We start from the raw sequence: 23,833 nt of genomic DNA, 5'->3' as shown, positions 1-23,833 counted from the left end.
CCATCAGCTGTGTCTGAATGTTACCAAGTCATCAATGTTAAAAACATATATGTACATATATGTTTAGATATGTATAAAAGAAGGGAAGGATAATATGTTTCACACACTGTTAATGACATTTTATTTAAAAATAGGTGGCGGGGCAGGGGGGGAGGGCACCTGGGTGGTTCAGTGGTTGAGCATCTGCCTCTGGTTCAGATGGGATCAAGTCTCGCATCCGGCTCTGCATGGGGAACCTGCTTCTCCCTCTGCCTATGTCTCTGCCTCTCTGTCTCTCATGAATAAAAAAGTAAAATCCATATATATATATGTAATCCATATATATATATATATATATATATATATATATATATGCACGGCAGGAAGGAGTTCCAGGGTCAGCCACATTTTACAAAGATTTCATTTTATCCTAGCAACAACCCTATGGGATAGGGTCTATGATTCTATTTTACAGGTGAGGAAAATGAATTTCAAAGAAGTGAAGTAGGGGCACCTGGGTGGCTCAATCGGTTAAGTGTCTGCTTTTTGCTCTCGGGTCATGATCTCTGGGTCCTGGGAACCCAGCCCCACGTTCAGCTCCCTGCTCAGTGGGGAGTCTGCTTCTCCCTCTCCCCCTGCCCCTCCCCCTGCTCATGCTGTCTCCAGCTCTCTCTCTCTAACAAATAAGTAAAGTCTTTAAAAAAAAAAATAGGGGACCCTGGATGGCTCAGTCGTGCTTGCTTTGGCCCAGGGTGTGATCCTGGAGACCTGGGATCGAGTCCCCGCATCAGGCTCCCTGCATGGAGCCTGCTTCTCCCTCTACCTCTCTCTCGATCTCTCTGTCTCATGAATAAATAAATAAAATCTTAAAAAAAAAAAAAGAAAAACAACCAAACAAATGTAGTAACTACTGTCCCTAACCCAACCCAGCTGTGAACCACGGTCTGACCATCTCCGGCCCCAAGAGCCCCGCCCACACCAGCGCCCCGCCCACAGGGGAGCCCCGCCCACAGGGGAGCCCCGCCCACACCAGCGCCCCTCCCACACGGGGAGCCCCGCCCACAGGGAAGCCCCGCCCACAGGGAAGCCCCAGGCCCGCAGAGAGCCCCGCACACCCACTGGCTGCGGACCTGCACCAAGACATAGAAGACGGCCAGGGGCAGGGCGACCACTGTGAAGAGCGGCGTGCTGGCCACGATGACCACGAGGGTGGCGACGGAGTTGTAGAAGGAATTCAGCAGCATGAGGATAGTGGGGGCCAGAACCTCATCAATGACGTAGATGTCCTTGGAGAAACGGTTGAGGATCCGGCCTGAGGGCGTCGTATCGAAGAAGGACTGTGGCGAGCGCATCTTGTTGTGCAGCAGCGCCTGGTGAAGGAAGCGCGCAGCCTGGACGCTGCCCACCGTCAGCGTGATGGCTGACAGCATCACCAGAAGCCCTGTTGGAGGAGGCAGGGGGATGCTCGGTCCTGGGGGCTGCGTGGCAGGCATGCGGGGGTAGGTTAGGAGACAGGGGATGGCGGTGGTGGCTGGCAGCCTCAGAGGCAGAGGGCCGCGGGGATGAACTCGAGGCGCCCGGAGGCAGGTGGGCTGCCGGCGGGGGGGGGGGGGGGGGGTTAGGGAGGCACCGGGGCAGGGCAATGGCTGTGATGGTGGAGGAAGACACAGGGGCAAGGGTGTGGTTTGGCGGATCCAGCAGCCCAGATGGGAGGAAAACACCTTCCAGCAATGTCTGCCGCTCACCTTGCAGAATTCCCAAGGCAGCGTAGACACCCAGCCTCATGGAGGTGTTATTCTGTTGGCTCTCCGTCATAGCCTCATTGGTCCAGGCACTGAGCCACACGTTGGCCCCAATGGAAGCCGCACTTTGACCCGGGTATAGAAGACAGATGGCCACTGTGCTATAGAGCCCCATGGCCTTGGCGTAATCCCAGAATACACTCAGCTTCACCTGCATGCATGGCGGTCAAGGACGGAGGACACTCATGAGCCCCAGGCCTGCCCACCCAGTCCACCCTTCCTTGTCCATCCTACTCACAGTGCCCATCTCTGCCTTTTCCTCCTGGATCAGCGCCCCGCTCGCCTTCGCCTCTGCTGTATGCACTTCCTTCCCTGCTGAACCCAGGCATCTCCGGGGAACAGGCCAGCCCTGGCCCTCGCCTTCCGAGGACATGACACTCAGCTGTCTGTGGAGGTGGCTGGTCAGGCCCAGAGAGGTGGCCTCCAACAAACCCATAGGACAGAACCCTCAGGGGGTTCAGGTTGTAGCCCAAGGCTCAGGGTGTGAGCGGCAGGGAGATTGCCCACCCATGCCCCACCTGGTGGGGCTTAGGGAAGGTGCTGAGTAGTCTCAGGAGCTCACCTCATAAACTGCTTCTGGACCTCATACATGACTGGCTCGTTATCCGTCAGGTCTGTGTGATTGCTCAGCGTGTCTTCAATCAGCATCACCTCCTGATCCTCCACGTCCTCCAAGGCTGCAGCAGGGTGGGAGAAAGCAGAAACAGTGGGCTAGCTCGCCCTGCAAGCTGCTGGTGTTCCCCAGGCCCCACACCAGGGAAGACTCCAGAATGGACACGAAGGGGAGAACATGAGAGGCATGAAAGTGCAGCAAGAACAAGAACAAAAATAAATTACCAGTTTTGTGCTGGGGGGTGGGGGAAAAGGCAGCAAGAAAGACTTAGGTTAGGCGAGGGGGAAAAACTTCCCATCAGGGACTATGGGGAAGGTCTCAAATATAAAGGTCAGGAGCTTGGGCTCTGGAGGCTGACTGGCTGAGCTCAGATGCCACTTCCTCACTGCATGGCTTTAGGCTGGCATGTACAATGAGGATAATAATAGTCCCCACTTCACGGTGTCATTGTCATTGAGGATTAAAGGAAAGAATGTGTGTCAGGTGCTTAGCAAAGGGCACAGCACTAGTACATGTTCAAGACATGATGGCCGTATCAACAGCAGTAGGCAAGAAGACTCAGGAAAAGGTCTGTGAGCCAGAGTTTGGGGTTGGGGAGCCAGGACTGAACAACAAGGGGGGATCTTAGGGGCCCAGAGACTTCCAAATGCTCCATGAGGACTGAGAATTTTCCATTCGTTCACTGCCACTCTCAGTGCCAAGAGTAGTGCTAGAACATAGTAATGACTCAGTCAATCTTGGTTGCTAACAAAATGACTTTTCCAAGCACTTGCATTATTTACCAAATGACTTATCTGTCAAGCGGTCTCACCGTACAGGCAGGGCCTGGGCCCTTATGCCCTTTGGACACATGGGAAGAGTGGGGCCTTGACACCTGAGCTGCTGACAAGGTCACACAGTTAGGGAAGAGGAAGGGAAGTCACTGGACTACATTCAGTGTGCTTTCCCTCTTGACAGTGTCTGATTGTCCCACACATGGTCCAGATTCCTCGGAACTCCCTTGTAGGACACTGGGCCCATCCAGAGACACTCAGAGACCCCCAAGACAGGGGCAATGCTGGGAGGGCACAGGAATATGAAGGATCAAGGATGGTGGATACCAGTTCTGTTGTCCTTCATGTTCTCCTCGTTCTCATCAGGAGCATAGTTGGAGAGGAAGTTGGCAAAGGAGCCATTGCGCTGCAGCAGGGCTGGGTAGGAGCCCACCTCAGAAACCTGCCCGTCAGCCAGCACTATGATGAAGTCCATCTGGGGCAGGAAGCTGATGCTGTGTGTCACCAGCACCCGTGTCTAGGGAGAAGACAGCAGGCTACCATTTCCACCATCCTTAGCACATACCCCTGGCACAGGCACAGGGCCACAGGGTGAGTGTGAGGTGCCTGTATGCCAGGGAGCATGAACAACCACATCAGTGGCTCACCCCATGCTCACTACAGCTGGTTCAGCACCTCTGGGCTGGGACCTCTATGGGTTTCCCCTGCCACCCAGCCAAGATTCCTGCTTCTCAAGCCTCCCACCTCCTCCAGGTCTCCTCCAAAACCCTTGGTCTCCCACCAGTTCTCTCCTAGGGTCCTAGATCTCACCTTAGGCCCCCCCCCCAACCTCCTGGAGGCCTCACCTTGCCTGCCAGCACACCTTCTGGCCCAATGACTTGGTCAAAGATATGCTTGGCCACATGAGAGTCCACAGCTGACAGGGGGTCATCCAGCAAAAAAAGATCAGCTTCACTGTAAACAGCTCGGGCCAGACTGACCCGCTGTCGCTGGCCCCCAGACAGGTTAATGCCCTAGATGGAGGAGAGAGGTGGGGAGGTGTGTATTAGGTAGAAGGGAGTCAGACAGGCACAAGGGGACAAGGGCCCTGTCACTGTCATTCAACAAAGCAGACCTCTAAATTCTCATTTGATATGCCTGGTTTTGTCCCTGTGAAGCTCTGAGGCCACAGAGGAAGAGGTGGTGGCTCTCAAGAGTCCACCCAGGGCAGGTGAGGACAGCCTGCCCCCTTTGCTCCACTACCCTGCCCAGCTGGTTTCCCTGCCTGCTGCCTTTATACTCTGAAAGGCTGGAAATCCCCAGGGGATCCTTAATAGACCTTTTAATCTCCCATCACCCATACAATTTTCAGATGACTTTCATAACAGTGATCCCATTTGATCCTCCTGTCTGTCCTTTCAGGGAGGTATCGTCAGCCCCACTTTCTAGGTGAAGAAATTAGAGCCCAAGACATTAATGACTTTGTCCAAGGTCCTGAACTATTCAGGGCAGAAGCAAGAATGGAAACCCAGCACCAACCCCCAAATTTGTCAACTCTGCTATTGTTCAGGAGCCACAGAAGAGGTAAGCTCTTTCCTTAAGCCCATGATAGGGAAACTAATGCACATAGCAGCAGGGATATGGCATTCCCTCTAGAACAGGGCCCAGATTTCTCAGGTACCCTGAGAAATTGACCCTGGTGTGGGGGTGGAGGGTAAGCAAGTGTGGGATGGGAGCTGGAGCTTCTGGGGAGAAGCAGGGGATGGACGTGTAGCTGTAGTGACTAAGGCATGTGAAAATGTCTGCATCAACCAACCAATCTTTCTTGAGTGCCTACTATGTGCTGGGCACTAAATTAGGTTTATTTGTGTTTGAGGTTCGTGTGTACCTCCAAGAGAGAAGAGAAAGATGGGTTATGTCATAAATGGGGAGGTCTTCTCTGGGTTCCTATAACCTCAGACTCCCATCCCCACTGCCAGGTTCAGATCCTCAACACTTCTCCAGACCACCATGAGAGCCTCCTCACTGGTTCCTGTGCCTTTGGGTCCCTTCACACTGCAGTCAGGGAAGCTTTTCAAAATGCAATTCATGTCCCTACTTAAAACCCTCCATGGACAAGTCACACACCAAGATAAATAATGATGATAGTAGATTCTAATCCATTGAATCAAGTAAGAATCCTTGAGTCCATATTGATATAAAGAGATTAATAAGTAAAGAAGGGGAAGGAGAGGGAAGTTTTTTTTAAAGAGTAGAATGAGGGCAGCCCCGGTGGCACAGCGGTTTAGCGCCGCCTGCAGCCCGGAGTGTGATCCTGGAGACCCGGGATCGAGTCCCATGTCAGGCTCCCTGCATGGAGCCTGCTTCTCCCTCTGCCTGTGTCTATGCATCTCTCTCTCTCTCTCTCTCTCTCTGTGTCTCTCATGAATAAACAAATAAGATATTTTTAAAAAAGAGTAGAATTATAACTAATAACCACAGAAACAATGGGTTTAGGACATCACCATTTGGCATATATCACAGTAAACACTGACTCAGGCAAGAATTATCAATCGAAGTTATGAAATGAGATCACCAATGATAGACACCAAACTCAATCAAGTGATCAAAGTTAAAATTGTCAATAAGGCATGAACTGATATGTGTCTCCTGGTACAATGTACCAAGAAGGACACAATGTTACTTCTTTGGTTCTTCCTGCCCCTCCAAAACATATAATCTAACCTAATTGTTTTCAAATGGAGAGACATTCTGCAAAATAGCTGGCCTGTACTCTTCAAAAGTGTCAAGGTCCTCAAAGACAAAGCCTGAGGAATTATCCAGATTGACAGAGAATAAAGAAATGTGACAACTAACTGCAACTCATGATCCTGGATTGGATCCTCGCCCAGAAAAGAAAATAGCTAAAAGAGACATTTACTGGAACAAACGATGACATGTGAATACAAACAGTGAATTAAATAATAATATTGTATCAATGTTAAAATTCTTGATTTTGATAATTTGGCTATAGTTATATAGAGAATGCCTGTTTTGAGGGAATATGCATCAAAGTCATTAGTGTAAAAAAAAAAAAAAAGAACCCCAAAGAGCTAAAACAATAAAACTCTTAGAAGAAAACATAGGAGAAAGTTTCATCGTATTTGGCAAAGATTTTTTGGATATGACACTAAGTGCACAGGCAACAGCAACAACAACAAAAAGATATTGAATCACATCAAAACTGAAAGCTTTTTTTTTTTTTAAGATTTTATTTTTAAGTAGTCTCTACACCCAGTATGGGACTCAAACTCACACCCTAAGATCAAGAGTCACACGTTCTTCCATCTAAGCCAACCAGGCGCCCCAAATTTGAAAACTTTTGTACTAAAGGACAGTATCAACAGAGTGAAAAGGCAACCTTTAGAATAGGAGAAAATATTTGCAACTCGTATATCTGATAAGGGATAAATATCCAGTATATATAAGGAACTCCTCCTACAAGTGAACAACAACAAAAAACAAACAATTGGATTACGAATGAGCCAAGGGGAGCACCTGGATGGCTCAGTGGTTGAGTGTCTGCCTTTGGCTCAGGTCGTGATCCCGGGGTCCTAAGATTGAGTCCCGCATCAGGTTCCCCATGGGGAGCCTGCTTCTCCCTCTGCTCCTCTCTCTGTGTCTCTCATGAATAAGTAAATAAAACCTTAAATAAAAAGTGATGCCTTTCCTTATGCATCTCTGCCCTCACTGCCCTCCTTGTCCCATGCACAGGCTTCTAGCCCGGCCCCCATGGCATTCTACAACCCCCACTTGTTCATAAGTTGGCCTCTCCTAGTCATAGATCCATTTTCCTAGTGCTGAGCACAGAGCTGAGTGATTCACATGGAGGAAGGAAGGAAGGAAGGAAGGAAGGAAGGAAGGAAGGAAGACAGACAGGCATATATAGACCTGAGCTGGGCTGAGCTGGGCGGCTATAGGTGCCAACCACCTAGAGGATGGGAGGGGGCCCAGTACCTTCTCTCCAATCTCTGTCTGGTCCCCACCGGGCAGCATCTCCAGGTCAGCTAGCAAGGCACACGTTTTCAGAGCCTGTTGGTAGCGCTTGGGGTCCAGAGCTTGGCCAAACAGTATGTTCTCCTGAAGAGTACAGTTCTGGATCCATGCCCCTTGAGGCACATAGGCCACGGAGCCCTGGCCGGAGAGAAGTTACCTCGGGATCTGCCCAGGGCCGGGCCAAGCTTCCCTTCCCAGGAGTTCTACCCTCTCACCTTCACACACACTGTGCCTTCCAGTTTCTCCATCTCTCCCAGCAGGGCAGACACCAGGGAGGACTTCCCACAGCCCACAGGCCCCACCACGGCCACCAGTGCCCCTTTTGGCACCTGGATATCTAGGCTGAGGGCAAGGAGTCCAGGAGCCCAATCAGAGTTAGGGATCAGGATCTTGGTACCCCAACCTTCCACCTTGAGACCCAAGCCCTCCTCCCTTTCAGACACTACCCTGACAAGCTGAGCCTTTCTCAGCTTTCCAGGCCAAAGATGGGGGCCGGGGCTGTGTGTGTGGGGGTGGGGGGCGGGGAACTGGGTTCTATTATGGATCTGAACTTTGGCCCACTTCAGGTAGCTGACGGGACAGGAGAAGCTGGTACCTGTGCAGGGTAGGGGGCAGGTCCGGGGCCCAGGTGAACGTTCCATTGTCTATGGTGACAGCATAGCCTGGGAGGACCAAGGTGTACAGGGTCAGGGTCAGGGGGTCCAGGGCAAGGTGGGGAGGGTGCCTGGGGTGGGGGGAAAGGGAGAAGACAGGAAAGCTTGGGGGAGGAGGAGGGAGAAAGGCAGGAAGTCCTGGGACATGGGCAGGGAGCCCTAGACAAGGAAGAAAAGTGGGGGAGGTCTGGGGGAGGGATGAAGTAGACTGCCAGAAGAGCCCAGAAGCAGGAGAAGGTGGCGCTGGTGGGAAAGAGGAAGAGGAAAAGACAGTCACAAGAGACAAGTTGGAAGCTTGGAACAGAAGATCTTTTGGAGCAGGGGCTGGGGCAAGGGTAGCCTGGCTAGAGGGTGTCTGGACCTGGGGTGATGGTCTTTCTTTCCACACACTGGAGATCAAGCTCATCTTGGCTCAGGAAATGCTGGATCCGTTTCAGAGACACGCTGGTCTGCAGGAGAGTGAGTCAGCCCTGGAAGCTGTGTTCCTCCTTCCCCCACCTCCTCCTCCAGGCTGCTCCCCCACCCCCCTACTTCCTGGGAGAGGCAGGGAGTCCTAAGGGCCCAGGTGGGGTGCTGGGGCTCCTCCCATGACTGAGTTTTCTCTGGTTCCCACTGCCAAAGTTAGGATCTAGGTTGGTAAGAGGAGGTGGTCTTCAGAGCTCAGGTTTCTAGGGAGCTCACATGTTCTCCTCTGATGCCAAATCACATATGGTTCTAATAGCTTCATGCCAAATACCCACACCCTCAATTCCTTGATTATTCCCTGACACTAATGACTTCCCCTAACTCCAGCGGAATGCCCAGCCCTACCTGGCCTTACCTGGATCAGGTTGCTGATTAACTGGGGCAGCATGTTGAGGGGAATCTTTAAAAGATTGAACAGGGACACGGACACAAAGGCCTTCTCAGCATCTAGCACGTTGTTTTGGTCCACGGACACGTATACACCAAGGGTGGTCAGGGTCACCTGGGAAGGGGTGGAGGGTGGGTGTCAGATGGAGTCTGTGGGGGCCAGGGGCCTGGGCTGCCCAGGTGGGAGGTGGGAGACCAGCCCCAGGGGGAGACCCTCACCAGGAAGGGGGTGCAGACCCAGGTGAAGGTGGATATGGCTTGGAGGTAGGCAGACTTGCGCAGCAGTCGGAGCTCATCCTCCCGGATACCCTCCACCTTCTCCAAGAAACTGGGCTCCCAGGCATACAGCTTTAGCACTTTGATGCCACCCAGGATCTCACTCATCAGCTTGATGCGCGAGTCCTTGAACTTCATTTGTTCTACCTGTGGAGAGAGCGGCAGTGGGGTGCCCTGCTTCCCTTCCCAGATCTCTACCCACAGGGGCTCATACTTTCCACGCACTTACAATGCACCGCAGCCCTTCAGACAGCACCTGTTCCTCCTCCCTCCTCCTGCTGGGTCAGTGTTGCCCCTCAGCCCCAGATGCCCTGCCCAGCCTCCCTTTTTCCTCTGCGCACAAAGTCCAGCTCCAACCTGAGCACCTCCATCACTGACCCTTCCAAGTGGCATCCTCTGCCACCTTCCCTGGGTTTCTTAACCATGTTGTTCTTTCCTATCGTTTCTGTGCAGACCCCTCCCTGTGCATGCATGACTCCACAATTAGACTGGGAGCCTCCTGAGGGGTGCAGATCACTTATTTCTGTTTCCTTAGACCCTAACCCAGGGCACAGCACACACATACTATGTGCCACGCCACATATTAGGCATGAAGCAGATAATGATGAACAACTCAAACAAGACCCAGCCGTCATGAAGCTGATAGTCTGATGGGGGAGGCAGATAGGAAACAGTTACCTGAGTGAATGCTTAATAAATCAGTAGGCATATTTTTTTTTTAAGATTTCTTTATTTGAGACAGAGAGAGAGAGAGAGGGCCCTGGATGGGTGAGACAAGAGGGAGAGGGAAAGAGAATCTCCAGCAGATTCCCTGCTGAGTGAAGAGGAGCCCAACCTATGTGTCTCCAACCCAGGCCCCTGAGATCATGACCTGAGCTGATATCAAGAGTTGACACTTAATCGAGTGAGCTGCTCAGGTGCCTCTGTATGGGTATTCTGAAGCAAAACACCAGGATTCTGTGAGAGAGTAATGAGGTGGGGACTGGGAAATCAGAGTTTATGCTGGGGGAGAGAGGGGAAGAGTGAGCAAGCAAGGAAGGGATGAGGTGAGTTCCAGGGAACACTGTGTGTGGTGGCCCAGAGATACGCATAGCTTGGTGCTTTGGAAAAAAGAAAGAAGGCCAGAGTGGCTACCACTTGGCCATACCCTATGGGGTGAGAGCTTGCGGGTGAGCAGGGGTCTGCTGGGTGGTCATAGGAAGTTTGTCATTCATTCTACATGCAGTGGGAAGATACTGAAGACTTCGATAAATATTTGCAAACAAAGGACTGGATGACTGGCTATTCACACTAGGCTCAGTGTGGTGGAAGGAGACCCTCATTAGACCAGAAGACACAGGTTTGAGTTCCAGCTCAGCCTGATTCTAGACTGCCCTCATCTCTCTGGGCTTTGGTTGCTCAGCTCCAAAATAAGAATGTTGCTAAAACCCTCTCAGGGTTGTTGTGAGGATAGAGTGAGCTAAAGTTTGTGGAAGTAGCCTACAGCCATCCTTAGTAAGCGAGGCAACAGAGGGGCCCCAGGTTAGTGGATACCCTCACCCTGGTACATGGCCAGGTGCTCCAGGCAGGGGCAACAGACCCATGATAGCACTCACCTGGAAAGCACGCATCTTCACGGCCACAGCTCCATTGAGTGGGATCAGCAAGACCATGAAAGCCACCCCAGCCAAGATGGAGGGACCCAGGTTCTGAGGAGGCATGTGGGTGGATTGATAAGACAATTAACTAAAGTACCTGCACAGAATCCCACAGACAGACAGAAGCCTATTGATCGGAAACATGGAGCTGGACAGAAAGCAAAGGATGGTAGTCAGCCAAACAGATAGCGAAAGGAAGACATACAGAAAAAGCCCAAATGCTGAAAACAAGTGCGGAAGCCGCCAGCCATCGGATAATGACAACAGGCAGGAACAAACAGGCAAACACAGAAGGGTGTCCAGACGCAACGCACAGGAAGGCAAATATGGACATACAGACAATGACAGCCAGCCTCGCATGCACCCTGCCTCCAAGTCCCTCTTTCCTCCCCTGGGATCTCTGAGAAAGCTAACTGCCCACTTGGAAAGATTCAGTTGCAGACACCAGCATCCTCATAGTCCTGTTCCTGACCCAAATACCTAGGGAGGCGGCTCTGGGTCCATTATGCAGCCCTCTGCTGACCCAGGTTTGCCCTCTCTTGTCCTTTCTCAACAAAGTCAAGGTCAGAGGAAGGAGGCAGAGGCCAGAGCTCAAGAGTCACCTGCCAGAGGAAGTAGATCGCCAGGATGATCTGCAGGGGTGCGGACCACACCAGGTTGAGGAAGGGAGCAAGGTCCATGAAGCGCTGGGCGTCCACAGACATGAGGTTGACAATTTCTCCCACGGTGGACTCACGTTTGGCTGAATTGGTGATAACCAGAGCCTGCAGGGGGACGACAGCGGGGTGATGGACTGGGCCTGCGAGCCTCTTCAGTGCTCTCCAGGCTGGCCTCTAGGGCCTCTCCCCCACCCCCACCCCTACCGCCACCCCCACAGCCCACCCTGTTCCACCTGACCTTCCTATAGATGACACCTGTGATGGCCGTACGAAGTCTCAACGCCATCTCAAAGATGCAGTGGAAATACTGGTGTAAGACCAGAGTCTGCGCCATGGAGCACAGAAACATCAGCCCAGCCACCAGGAAGCCCCACCAGGTGGGGGCCGTGGGGTTTGATATAAACCTGATCAGGATGCTGCAAGGAGAGGAGCGAGTCATGAGCGCAGGGAGGGATCCCCAGTCTGCTTCCTCTCCTGCCGCCCTCCCCTTCTGCCCTCAGCCTCCACTCTGGGCAGCCTCCGAAACCTCCCAGGCAGGTGCTGCTGGGCCTCCACACCCCCAGCCACACCACCCCCATGTCCAGACTAAGCCCAGTGCTGCCTCAAGACCGTGGCCCTCCTATATTCTTCCCTTCTGTCCTCCCCTCTTTTCCTGCCTGCCATGGCCCCACTGTCCCCCCCTTCCATTGCTCACTGTCAGCCTACCTGGCTGCTTTTCTTGCCTTTGGACCACATGGCAGGAAGCAATGCCACATGTCCATAGATTAGTCTTTCCTGCACCTTCTCCTTGGCTACTGAGGGCCCTAGAGCCTATCATGTGACCCCACAGACTGTCCCCGTCAAATCCAAAATCCGCCCTCTCCAACATCAGCAGCCCCCAGTGCTGCCCGGGGAACTTCTCCAGACCTCTCCTCCCCAGCTCTCTTCACCTCTTTCCTCTTACCTTCTCACTGCCCCCACTCCCCACCCCGCTCAGGAGCTACCCACTTATGTCTTGCCACATAACCACCCAGTGAGAACTCCCTGCCAACCACAAACTTCCCTCCAAGCACTTGCTCTCTTTTTCCTCTGCCTCAGGAGAGCAGGTGTCCATCTGGCTTTCCAAGCCTGGTCCTGTCCCACTGCACCCTGACCCCCCATCCACCTGCTTAGGAACGCGCTCCATCAATGTTTGCTTCTTCCTGGTCGTCGATATAGTTATTTCTGCTGGCGGCTTTGTACCTTCACCCTATTGGCATGACCAGGTCTCTTCCGTGTTGGGACAAACCTCCCCTCAACTCCATGCAGCTACCCCCATAGTAGTAGCCAGGCCTCTCCTTCTGCTGTGTGTTGACTGCGTCTCCCAAAAAGATGTTCAAGTGCTAACCTCTGGTACCTGTGAGTGTGACCTTATTTGAAGATGGGGTCTTTGCAAGTATAATCAAGTTACAATGAGGTTGTACTGGAAGAGGGTGGGTTCTAATCCAGTGACTGGTGTCTTTATAAAAGAAGAAGGGAGTTTGCACACAGAGATACGGATGTGTGTATATGCTCATGTACACACACACACACACACACACACACACACACACAGGGGAGCATGTGGAGGCAAAGATTGGAGTGACATGTCTCCAAGCCTAGGGATGCCAAGGACTGCCAGCAACCATCAGAAACTAGGGGGCATGGTACAGATTCTCATTCAGAATGTCTAGGAGCCAACCCTGCCAACTTGATTTCAGACCTCTGGCCCCCAAAACTGTGAGAGAATACATTTCTGTTGTTTTAAGCCACCCAGCTTGTGGCGATTTGTTACGGCAGCTGCAGAAAATGAATACATCTTCTTTACAGGATGTTTCTAGACCTCCACGGCTCCTGCTCCAGGCCCTTCCCCTCTTCTCAGCCTCCATTCTTAGCGCTCACTAACAAACTCCAAGTCGCCTTCTTCAGGCTCCATTTTCCTGGCAGCTTGTAGCACTGGAGGTGAGTCCTTGTCCTAGAAGCATTCGCTGTGCTCTGCTCCATCATTGGTTCTTTCCCTAGCTCTGGTCCTTTCAAGCCAGTCTTCTGCTCACTCCTTACCTGTCATAATTCCCTAGAGCTCTGTCTGGGATCCTGGACATGAGCTCTCTGGGTGAGCCCAGCCACAGATACTGGACCCTGGCCTTCCATCCGATGTCTCTGAAAATGTGGTCTCCAGCTAGCTGGGAATGTCTCCTTGGGGGCCTCCCCACAGCTTGGCCCCAATGTAGCCAAAATTCAGCTCACCACCTTGCCCAGTGCCCAGCCCCTCCCTCCCACTACATTCATCATCCCAGTGAAAGAGATCTGTCACCCTCCAATTATCCAGATCAGAGCCCAGGAGGCCATGACCCCCTCCTTCTCCCTGGCACACACTCATTCCCCAGAAGCTCCTGAATCCTATCTCATTCCTGGCCTGGACTCTCCTCTCACCTGGTGGGCCCCCTCCCAGCCAGCCATCCTGTCCTACATCCCCCACACAACTGGCAGGGAGATCCTTCTGAAATGCAAACCAGAGGCCCCTCTTTGGCTTCAAATCTTTCAAGGACTCCCTTAGCTCCCCTTCTCTCCCCCTCCTTCTGATGGCTCTTTCCTCCAGAATTCAGAAATACTTGGAGTTCTTGAGTCATGCCCACTGAGGCCGTGATTTTGCATTCTCCCCTCCTTCCTCACCTAGCCAACCAACAACTGCCTATCCAGCAAACTTGATGACCTCCCTGGCTACCTGCTTCCGGTCCTTCCCAGGCTGGCTTCCCTGCTCCTCCCTGGGATTTCCAGACACCCGAGCACACCTCTGCCTCTAATGGTTTCTCTTGCAAGACTTTGACACCTTGTCTTATGCGTCTTATGTGTCTGTATCCCTAGCATCTAGCACCATTCCAGTATACTGGAGGCCCAATCAGTATTTTTTGAATGAGAATGGATGTGTGCATGAATGCAGTGACAAGATGTGTGTGTGTGTGGGGGGGGTGCTAAGCTGCTAGGCAGCTCTCCTTCTTACCCTATCATCTGAGACCTCCTTCCAGCCCAAGCCACTCATGTGGCAGATGACAGGGTCTACCAACTGGGAAGAGCACCGGAGCCGGAGCGCAGAGCCCTGGACTCCCAACCATCTGGACGAGCTGTGCGCCCTGGGGCCAGTGTACCTCTCTGAATTTCTGCTTCCTGTTTGTTTGGTTTTCATTTTAGTTTTCTTGCTTCCTCTCTTGTAAAATGGGAGTAGATACACCTCTCCATAGGATCATGGAGGGGTGGGTAGGATTTAGGGACAGAGGGTTTGTTAATGTGAACCAGGAAACAGGTGCAAGGACATTGATGTTTGCCCAAGGTCACACAGCGAGCAGGGAGAGGCTCTTTGGTCCTGGCCTAGGATTCATTTAACTACATGTTGTTTCTTTGGACTGAGTCCTCAGGGACAACCAGCCAGCCAGGAACACCCCCCACCCAGGGGAGGGCGATGGAGCGAGTAGTCAGACCTGAGCAGTTGTGGATTGATGAAGGAGAGCAGATCCTGGACCACCTTGAAGCACATGCTGATGAGGATGCTGGGACCAAAGGTAGCCAGTAGGGCCCACAGGAAGGAGGGCTGCTGGGACCTGGGCTGGCCCCCCAGCAGCACCTCATCCTCACCGGATGCTTTCTTCCCAGAGGCCGCCGCCGCCTCATGCCTGGTCCAGGGAGGAAAGAGCCGTGGGTAGGAATAGACACATGTTCCCCAGAGCCAGGCACCAGCTGGGGCTGGCAAGGAGCAGGAGGCAGGAGGAGCCGCCTTCTTGGCCCTCGGGACTGGGAGAGGGATGGACAGCATGGCCTTCCAGGTGAGAATTCCCCAAGTGACTCTGTCTTCAGGTGCTTGAGGATAGTCACGGGCTGCCCTCACTGCTACCCCAAGGACTAGAACTCCAGCAATTGGCGGCCCTCTCTCCACCTCCACAGGGCGGCTCCATGAAGGATGCTGACAGGGAAGGGACACATGGGCGGGGATGGAGGGTGACCTAGTCCCCAGGTAGCTGAGCAGGGAGGGTGAAGACGTGGCATGGAGAGGATGAGAGGGGGTGCAGTATGCACATTGGGGGGCCGTGTCTCCCCTGAAGCTCCAAGCCAGGGAAGCCAAGACACTAAGGATCAGGCCCAAGTCCCTGGCTCCTCCACCAGCCAGTTGCCAATAAGGGCTCTGGGCTGAGCTGAAGTCCTGGGCCCCCGGCTATGGGCAGGAGGGGAGAAGATTCAGTCCTGGGGTCAGAAATGGGGAGGGAAGCTCTGAGCTCCAGCTCTCTCGGTTGAGCAGTAGCCAGACAGGTTCCTGTGTCCTCGGTGGGAAGCCCCTTCAGTCAGAGGGTCATTTCCTCCAGCCCCTGCCTCCAAACAGGAGGCAGGATTGAAAGGAGAGACTGGCTTCAACCTTCTTCCCCTGGCCCCTTCCCTTTCTGGAAACTACCTTTCAAGATCTTAATGGCAGGGTAGTGCAGCCATTAAGAGCAGCAGGCCCAGACATCTGGGTGTGGGTGCCAGGTCTGCCACTACCCGCTAGGGGACCTCGGGTGCATTGTTAAACCTTCCTTCCTCAGTGTCCCCATTTGTAACATGTAGACAATAGAGCCTACCCTGCAAGGCTGTTAGAGATTGAGTTAATCTACATGTTTAGGACCATGCCTGGGACAGACTGGGTGCTACAAAAGTGTCAGCCATTCTCTGGAGTCAGTAGAGCTGAGGACAGCTGGCCCTACTCAGGCCTGAGTGTCCCACTTCAGGACCCACATGCACCTGCTCTTCCCCCCACCCCCACCCCTGTGATTGCCTTAGGTCTAGCAGCTTCCCCTGCAGGAGACTTGGGGTATCTGAAGTGGGGTGGAGTGGTGTGGGGACCCCGAGAGGGCCTCACCCCACTGCCTGCTTCTGAAGCTTCTTCCATGCTTCCAGTAGCCTGTTCACCACCTTCTGAGAGCAGTCGTCCTCTTTCAGAGACCAGAGGTCCTGCTCCTCCAGGGGGCGCCGGTAGCCAAGGATGGCCATCCTGGGGATGGGCGGCAGCCCCACACAGGGGCAGTTAGCAGCCTGGAGCTGGGACCAGGGTCTCCGGAGCTCCTAGGGTCCCCAGAGAAGGGTCTCCCTAAGGTGCTGGCCAAGAGTGGTGTGTCCTCTATTCCACCAGGGAACAGGTTGGAGGTCATTGCCTCCCATCTTAAGTTCTTACCTCAGCCCCTCCTCTCCTCCCCAGATGCCCCGGGTGACCCTTGGGCCCCAGTGATGAAATTCACACTGACTGGGCCCTCTGGGAGATGACAAGGCTGGGTGGATGGAGTCCCAGACTCAGGTGCCTCCTCATGTGGTGTGGATAATGAGCTGTCACCCGGGGTCACAGACACAATTATCCTGCTCAAGCCACTCTGAGGGGCGGCCAAGGAAATGACAAGCTGCAAGCTTATCCCAGATGGAAGGGCTTGGAACTAATTACGGTTCCCCCCTAGCCCCCTAGGCCTGTTCCTGTGATGTGCCAGATGCAGGGCTGGCGTACGGCCTGAGATGGGAGCTGTGCCAGCCGGGCCTCTGCACTCAGCCCCCAGCCCTTAGGTTTCCCCACCCACCCCATGCCCTCTGGTCAGGGCTTGGGGTGGGGGAAAAGCCAGACTCCACTCTGGCCTGCTCCCCTTCCTCCTACCTCCCATCTCCTCCTCCCTCTGGCCCAGGCTGGAGGAAGAGCCAACTCACTTTGTGAACCACCAGAAAGACAGGCGGGAGAGGAAGCCAGCGCTGACTTCTGGGCAGGGATTCTAGAAGATGAGAGGGTAGGATAGGAAGAATCATCTCAAAGCAGAGTAGAGGGAACAGGAGTCCTCGTTCTTGCCTGCCCCAAGCCCCAGTTGTGAAGAGGACTTGGGGATGGAAGGAAGGAGAAGGGATGGGGGCTGCTGGTAAGGGCCAGGCTGAGGAGCGGGCCATGGAACCCCCACTACCACCCGGCCTCTGTGGAACACTCACAGGGTCGACATTCTGTGGGGAGAAAAATGGTGGCTTCTCCCGGAAGCAGGACAGGATGAGAGCAAAGAGCACCAGGGCGAAGTAGATGTAGAAGGTGGTGAAGTGGAAGGGGTCTGAGACCTCGCCCTGGAGGGAGAGCGCGGAGGGACATCAGAGGCGTGGGGAAACCGGGCCCGCAGTCCTGCCCTGAGGGGTCCTCCGGGACATCAGGCGCCTCTGGGACAGGAGGCAGCCCCCGGGTCTCCCATCCAGAGGGTTCTGAGAGTTAGGGAAAGGACACAGGGGGCCGCTATTCAGTGAGGACGTGCTAAGCACCCCACTTACCTCACCTGTCCAACCCTCCCTATGAGGAACGGAGAAGCACCCCACCCCATCATCTCAGCAAAGGTCAGGACGAAGCCCAGAGAACTGAGATCATGGGGCTTGCAGGCCGGACAGTGCGGTTCATGTGTGTCGCTCCCATGTTTCATTGCAAGATGCTGGCAGGCACCCCGTCAGACACCCCACTTGGCGGTGGTGGTGGTGGCTGCAGGATGGCCCCTTGCACTCCCACGAGCATCCCACAGTGGCTGTGTCCTGCCGCTTCCCCCCGTGTTACATTGGTCCTCGCTCCCGGTAGAGATGTGGCAAGTAGGGGACAACACGGAGAGGACTGAATGCAAGCGGAGGTCCCGACAGCAGGGGAGGGGCAGCCTGAGACCCCGCAGGGACTTTGAGCCCTGAGGCCATGCCCCGGACAGGGGTGCCCCTGGCAGGTTTCTCTCTCTCTCCCCTTACCTTTGCCGTGGCTGCAAGGATCTTGGAGCGGAAGGGGACGATGGCAGAGACCACACACAGAAACCAGAAGATGATGAGGACCCCCGAGGACTGTACCCCCCGCAGCCGCTCATATTGGATCAGCAGGGTAGCCAATAGCTGTGCAGGGAGGGCAAGGAAGGCTGGGCCAGAGCACCCACATCTGGGCCTGCCTCTGTCCTCCCCACCCCACACGGCAGGATGTTTGGGGGGGGTCACCCCACCCTCTTCCCACTGCAAAGGCACCCAGCCCCCTCTCAAGAGCCCACTGGTCCCCCAACACAATCCCACAACCCACTGGAGACCTTCCCGCATTAGCTTCCAGGGTCCAACACTGACCATGGTGACCCCCACCAACAAGGGGGTGACAAAGGAGATGGGGGCAGGGGCCCAGCCGTGGACCAGGCCATGGAAGGAGTAGAAGAGTTCAGCCCAGGAGACACACCACAGCAGGACGCCCAAGGCCTACAAACAGGGGACATATTGGAGACTTCACCTTCAAAAGTAGGGGCAGTTCCCACTGGGAAAGGGCCTTTTATTCTGAAACCACCAGGCCTGTGCAGTGTCTGGCCCGGGAAGCTAGGCTGGGCACAGGCCAGAAACTTCCCAAGGGTGGGGAGAATATTGCCAGAGAACTTTGTTGAACTTCCACAAGCAGAGAATATCTCATCTGACTGTAGACCCAGTTGGCAGGCTGCCATGACCCTGAGCTGCCGGGCAGGTGTAACTAGGAAACCCTGTCCAACCACTGATGCTGACTTTGGTGGGGTGGGGAGGAGAACTGTGAAAAGGAGAACCTTCCAGGTGCCAACCCCTCCGCAGGAGATCCCTGAGCCCCTGACCGTCTTGAGTCTGGAGAGGTGGGAGAGGACAATGTAGCCTCGGTTATGGCGCTGCAGGTAGAACAAGTAGCAGGGCAGGGCGGCCCACAGGTAGATGCAGGGAACCCAGGCCAGCAAGGAGTTCTGGAAGCAGGGAGTGAGGTCCGGGTTGTCGGTGTGCACAGACAGATTGGAGTCCTGGGGGATGGAGAGAACAACTCAGTGTTGTGGCAGCCTGCTGCAGAATGGGCCCTCCCTTGAGAAAGGCGGGGGCCCCTGCCCCACCCTGCCAGAGGCACTCCATGAGCTCTGGGGGTCAGAGGTGCGTGAAGACATGACTGTCAATGTGCAAACGAGCAGGTGCTGGCAGCATGCACAGTCTCCTATGAGGCCCTGGTCGTCCCTGTTTCCTCATTTCCCTCTCTCTCTGATGGAGGTATAATTTAAATACAATAAACTGTGCCCACGTGAAGTGCACAATCCAAGGGGTTTGGCAGGTGTACGCACTGGCAAAGCCGCTGCCACGGTAAAGAGACAGAGTATTTCCATCATCCGCGAGTTCCCTTGAACCTCTTTGCAGCCCATCCCTCCCAGGCAACCACTGCTCTGCTTTCTCATTCTAGATTTCCACTCTTTTTTTAAAATTGTTTTATTTTATTGATACAATCAATACATGCAAATGGTTGAAGAGCCCACTTCTCTAAGCCTCTCCCAAGGAAGAGATAGGGAGCCTTTCTGAGCTTTATGTGCTTCACTTTTAAATTTGGGAAGACCATCCATCACCCCACCTACCTCCCTGCTAGCTGTGAGCTCAAAGGAGCAATGGGATAAAGAGAGTTTGTAAATCACAAAGCCTCAACCAAGCCACCATCCCAGTTTGGCACTGTCCTGGTTTGAGCACTCAAAGTCTCGTGTCTTGGGGAACCACTGGTTCTAGACAAGACCAACCCCCGTCTCTGAATATAACTCTAGCCTTTCAGGAGGAGATGGGGGCATACATTCAGACATACATTTTGGTGAGATTGCTTCTTCCAAGGCCACACATGAACTGATCTTTTATTCCCCTCTCAAAAGCATTAGCTGTGCTTTCCAGAAAGCTCAGAAAATATAAGCAAGTAACAAAAAAGCGCACCCACAATCTCATCAACACGAGACGATGGTTAACACGGGAGGGTATAAAACTCCCTACTTCCTGATTGCCAATTTAAATACTTGTCATTCTTATTTTTGTCCTCATTATACCTTCACACAACTTAAAAAGTCAAACCATTAAAAAAGAAAACAGTATCTTGCCTCATCACTCCCCACCCCAAGTTCATTTTTCAGGAGTAAATATGTCCAAATTTGTTAACTTTGTCCTGGCATCTACTTCCATAGTTTAAAGCAATTTGTTCTTGCTCTTATTGTTTGACTTACTAATTGTTTGATATTGAGGTTGCACCTGCCTTGTCCTTCCTGTTTGAGTGTCCTCATCCTTCCAGCGTAGCAACACCACAGGCTTTTGTTAAATAAATATTCAGAGCTAACACTTTTTTTGACTCTCTCAATGTTCACTACAGCAGGCTCTACGACTTTCAAGCTATGTGACGTTGGGCAACATGCTTAAACTTGGCCTCTATGGGCCTTGGTTTCTTTGAGAGTAATGTTGGGATGATAACCATCTCTCCCTCTAGTTCCTTCCATCCTGTCCCCTCAGGTGTCATACCAACCCAGGTCCTCACTTCTTTCTGAGCAATTTCCATGGGGTTCTGGTCTCTTCCCTTCCATGCCCTAGGGGCCCAGATCCCTGACCACACAAAGAATCTTTCTTTTCCTCCTGGTCTTTCCTTCCTGGTCTGCTGGCTGATACCCACTCTTGACGTAGGAGTGCCCCAGGGCTATTCCTCCCTCTTCTCCACCTGCACATCCCCCTGCCATTCCCCTGCCCCCTGCCCTAGCCATCCCTTCTGGTCCCTTTTACAAGCCAGTGACTCTCCTTACCTTCTCTGTTCTTTCTTTTCTCTATAGCACCTGTCACCTCTACATGTGATATAAGTCACTGGTCTATTATGTTTTCTGTCATCTCTTCCTGATGGCATGTAATCTTCACTTCATTTATTGATGTGTCCTAAGTACTTAGAACAATGCCAAGCACATAGCCGGTGCTCAGAACAAAACGTGGTTAAGTAAATTAAATGAAATATTTGTTGAATAAATGCATGAATAAACAAAAGGATAATCTTCTATCTTCCCCTTAAACTGTCAGCAGTGCCCTAGCCTAGAAGACAAAGTCCAAGCATGTTACTATGGTATTCTAGGCTCCCAGCTGGCCTTGAGTCATCTGTCCATGTGAACTACTGAACTATCTAGGTGCTTTGAGTTCTCCTACCTTAAGAAAATATTCATGGAGTGGTCTGCACATCCTGTTTCCTCTTCCTCAGCTCCCCTTCTAGTCTTGAATTCCATCTAGGTCAACCCTCTGCCCTCTGGTGTCCCTGCCCACAGCCAAGAGAGGACTCTTCCTGAAAGGCATCTCTGTGCCCCTTGCTTCATACCCATGAAGCTGCAGTGCTTCCTTCTGCTCAGGGAGCCAAATCCAAGCACCTCTTCCCCTGCTGCCAGATTACTTCACTCTAAATCTGCTCTGAGGATCTCACTCCTATACCTTTGCTCAACCTGCTTTCTCTCCCTTCCACCTGTCAAAATCCCAATAACTACAGGGGTGGTGAGCCAGGTTTAGGAGCCATGTTTCCCATCTTGAACACCCTTCTTCCTCTGAAGTCAGCACCCAATGAGGGACCCACCTTTCTGGAGCATCCGTTTTCCCCTTGATGAGTTGAGAGTATGCTATGAGTCAGACATGGGGCTAGGTGCACCCACGGCAGACCCGTCCCTGCCTTTGAGGAGCATGAGGTCCAGGGACATGCTGCCTTGGGGTATGCTATCCAAGCCTCGGTGGGGAAGTTCATACCATGTACCTATTATATTCTAGAGCCTTGCATCCAGTAGTGCCTCAAGCAATGTGAACTAAGGATCCATGAACTCTTGATGAGCAGCCGGCATGCTGGCCCAGGGCTGGGTATATGGGTCACAGAGCTGGGTACCCCCTAGACCTGGTCAGGCACCCCAGAGGGAGAGGAGGCAGACAGTAAATCCAGCCCTTTCTCCTTTTTATTTATTTATTTTTTAAATTTTTAAAATTTATTTATGATAGTCACACACACACACACACACAGAGAGGCAGAGACACAGGCAGAGGGAGAAGCAGGCTCCATGCACCGGGAGCCCGACGTGGGATTCGATCCCAGGTCTCCAGGATCGCGCCCTGGGCCAAAGGCAGGCGCTAAACCGCTGCGCCACCCAGGGATCCCCCTTTCCCCTTTTTAAAACACTTCTTGGGGTGCCTGGGTACCTCAGTCAGTTAAGGGTCCAATTCTTAGTTTCAGCTCAGGTCATGATCCAAGGGTCAGGAGATGGAGCCCTGCATTTTGGGCTCCGCACTCAGCAGGGAGTCTGCTTCTCCCTCTCCCTCTGCCTCCCACCACTGCTTACACATGCACATACTCTCTCTCTGTCAAATAAATAAATCTTTAAAACACTCGACTTACAGAATAGTCATTATAAACTTACAGAAAAGCACACACATTTTAAGTATACACCTCGGGATCCCTGGGTGGCGCAGTGGTTTGGCGCCTGCCTTTGGCCCAGGGCGCGATCCTGGAGACCCGGGATCGAATCCCACGTCAGGCTCCCGGTGCATGGAGCCTGCTTCTCCCTCTGCCTGTGTCTCTGCCTCTCTCTCTCTCTCTCTGTGACTATCATAAATAAATAAAAATTAAAAAAAAAATTAAAAAAAAATAAGTATACACCTCGATGGATATTCATACACTGAACACTTCTGTGTAACCAGCACCCAAATCAAGAAACGAGACATTTCTGGCACCTAGATGCCCCCTCCTCGTGTTCCCTCCCAGCCACTAGTTCCTGCAGAGGAATGCTGTCCAGGCTTCTAGCAACACAGACTACTTTTGCCCAATTGAGATCTTCCTATAAAGGAAATTATACAGTAGGGCTCTTTCATGCCTGGCCTCCTTCATAAACTTGGGGTTTGTGGGTGTCATCCTTGGGGTCGAGTGTGGGTGGGGATTGTTTCTCCTCCTTTCTGCATGGTGGTCCATTCGGATAGATACGATGTATTTATCCGTTCTGTGGCCAATGGGCAACCCCACCCTGGTTTAAACCTAGCGAGTCTGTTAGATCCATCCACTTAGTCACCATCTGGATAGCCGGCCCAAGGCCACCCCTAATTCAGACCATCAGGTCTCTAGGCCTGGAGTGCATTTCCCACGTCACTGGGTCCAGCCTGAGCTTCCCCTCCTCCAAGAAGCCTTTCTGGGGCAACTTCTACCTCTGAAGGATTTGCCCTTGCTTTATTCTGCATGGTCTTAGCAGCCAGGTAAGTGACTGTTCCCTGAGAGGGATAAAGGCTCCCTATGTCCCAGTGGCCTTTTATTACAGCACTTACATGGTCACTATCTGATCATTGTTTCAGAACAACTTCCAGAAGCAGAGAGGAGAAACAGTATCAGGCCTGGCTCATGAAAGAGAAAGCAGGTTTCACCTGCTCTGGAGACAGGTCCAAGGACCGGGCAGTAGAGAGCCAGGACAGACACCCAGGCCTCATGACACCCGAGCTGGGTTTCCCCCTACCTCTGCTACATGCACCTGCACCTGTGAACATTTCTCATCTCCTACAGCAACGTGAACCCCAGACGACAGACACTTAGCCCTGCTTCTATTCTTTTCCTTTCTGGCCCCAGCCGCCAACCCTGACCCCCAGCCCCCAGCACAGAGCTGGGTGCACAGGAGCAGCCCAGATATGGGCTGGGTGGTGACTGGCAAAGGAGCGCGTATGTAGCCCAGATGGAACCTGAGTTCGAGGTCATAACAGGGAATTACCATATGAATGTGCAAGTGGGTGGCATGGCTTTTTGAGGCAGGTGG

The 23,833-nt window shown here is 53.0% G+C and overlaps 1 protein-coding gene and 1 long non-coding RNA gene across 6 annotated transcripts in view; one reads left to right on the top strand and one right to left on the bottom strand.

The window, feature by feature from the left end:
• Positions 1–23,833, bottom strand: part of ABCC3 (ATP binding cassette subfamily C member 3) — a 44,293-nt gene that overhangs the window by 12,701 nt on the left and 7,759 nt on the right. The window contains exons 2-24 of one of the 3 annotated variants that reach the window (XM_049114072.1): positions 18,872–19,048; positions 18,369–18,494; positions 18,012–18,149; positions 17,235–17,360; positions 16,965–17,026; positions 16,138–16,269; positions 14,732–14,923; positions 11,497–11,674; positions 11,202–11,363; positions 10,558–10,650; positions 8,906–9,109; positions 8,655–8,801; positions 8,196–8,283; positions 7,777–7,843; positions 7,397–7,523; positions 7,143–7,319; positions 4,013–4,180; positions 3,495–3,684; positions 2,344–2,458; positions 2,020–2,167; positions 1,725–1,932; positions 1,110–1,420; positions 110–268 (exon numbers count right to left, since the gene is read on the bottom strand). In XM_049114072.1, coding sequence (XP_048970029.1) covers positions 125–268; positions 1,110–1,420; positions 1,725–1,932; positions 2,020–2,167; positions 2,344–2,458; positions 3,495–3,684; positions 4,013–4,180; positions 7,143–7,319; positions 7,397–7,523; positions 7,777–7,843; positions 8,196–8,283; positions 8,655–8,801; positions 8,906–9,109; positions 10,558–10,650; positions 11,202–11,363; positions 11,497–11,674; positions 14,732–14,923; positions 16,138–16,269; positions 16,965–17,026; positions 17,235–17,360; positions 18,012–18,149; positions 18,369–18,494; positions 18,872–19,048 — 3,480 coding nt within the window. In that variant the 3' untranslated portion in view covers positions 110–124. Of the gene's footprint in view, positions 1–109; positions 269–1,109; positions 1,421–1,724; positions 1,933–2,019; positions 2,168–2,343; positions 2,459–3,494; positions 3,685–4,012; positions 4,181–7,142; positions 7,320–7,396; positions 7,524–7,776; positions 7,844–8,195; positions 8,284–8,654; positions 8,802–8,905; positions 9,110–10,557; positions 10,651–11,201; positions 11,364–11,496; positions 11,675–14,731; positions 14,924–16,137; positions 16,270–16,964; positions 17,027–17,234; positions 17,361–18,011; positions 18,150–18,368; positions 18,495–18,871; positions 19,049–23,833 lie in introns of those variants that run through there. The other 2 variants (XM_025440034.3, XM_049114071.1) reach the window with 2 other exon arrangements.
• Positions 3,620–14,754, top strand: LOC112655126 (uncharacterized). 3 transcript variants are annotated; one of them, XR_003133547.3, is made up of 4 exons: positions 3,620–3,758; positions 4,569–4,730; positions 13,086–13,217; positions 13,933–14,754. It is a non-coding gene; the product is annotated as an uncharacterized LOC112655126 (long non-coding RNA). The 3 variants fall into 3 exon arrangements; XR_004818641.2 differs by lacking the exons at positions 13,086–13,217; positions 13,933–14,754 and adding an exon at positions 5,891–6,807; XR_007412901.1 differs by lacking the exons at positions 13,086–13,217; positions 13,933–14,754 and adding an exon at positions 5,126–6,807.

This window comes from Canis lupus, chromosome 9 (assembly GCF_003254725.2).
Source record: "Canis lupus dingo isolate Sandy chromosome 9, ASM325472v2, whole genome shotgun sequence".
Classification (NCBI taxonomy): Eukaryota; Metazoa; Chordata; class Mammalia; order Carnivora; family Canidae; genus Canis; species Canis lupus.
This window is presented reverse-complemented; position numbering and strand designations above follow the sequence as displayed.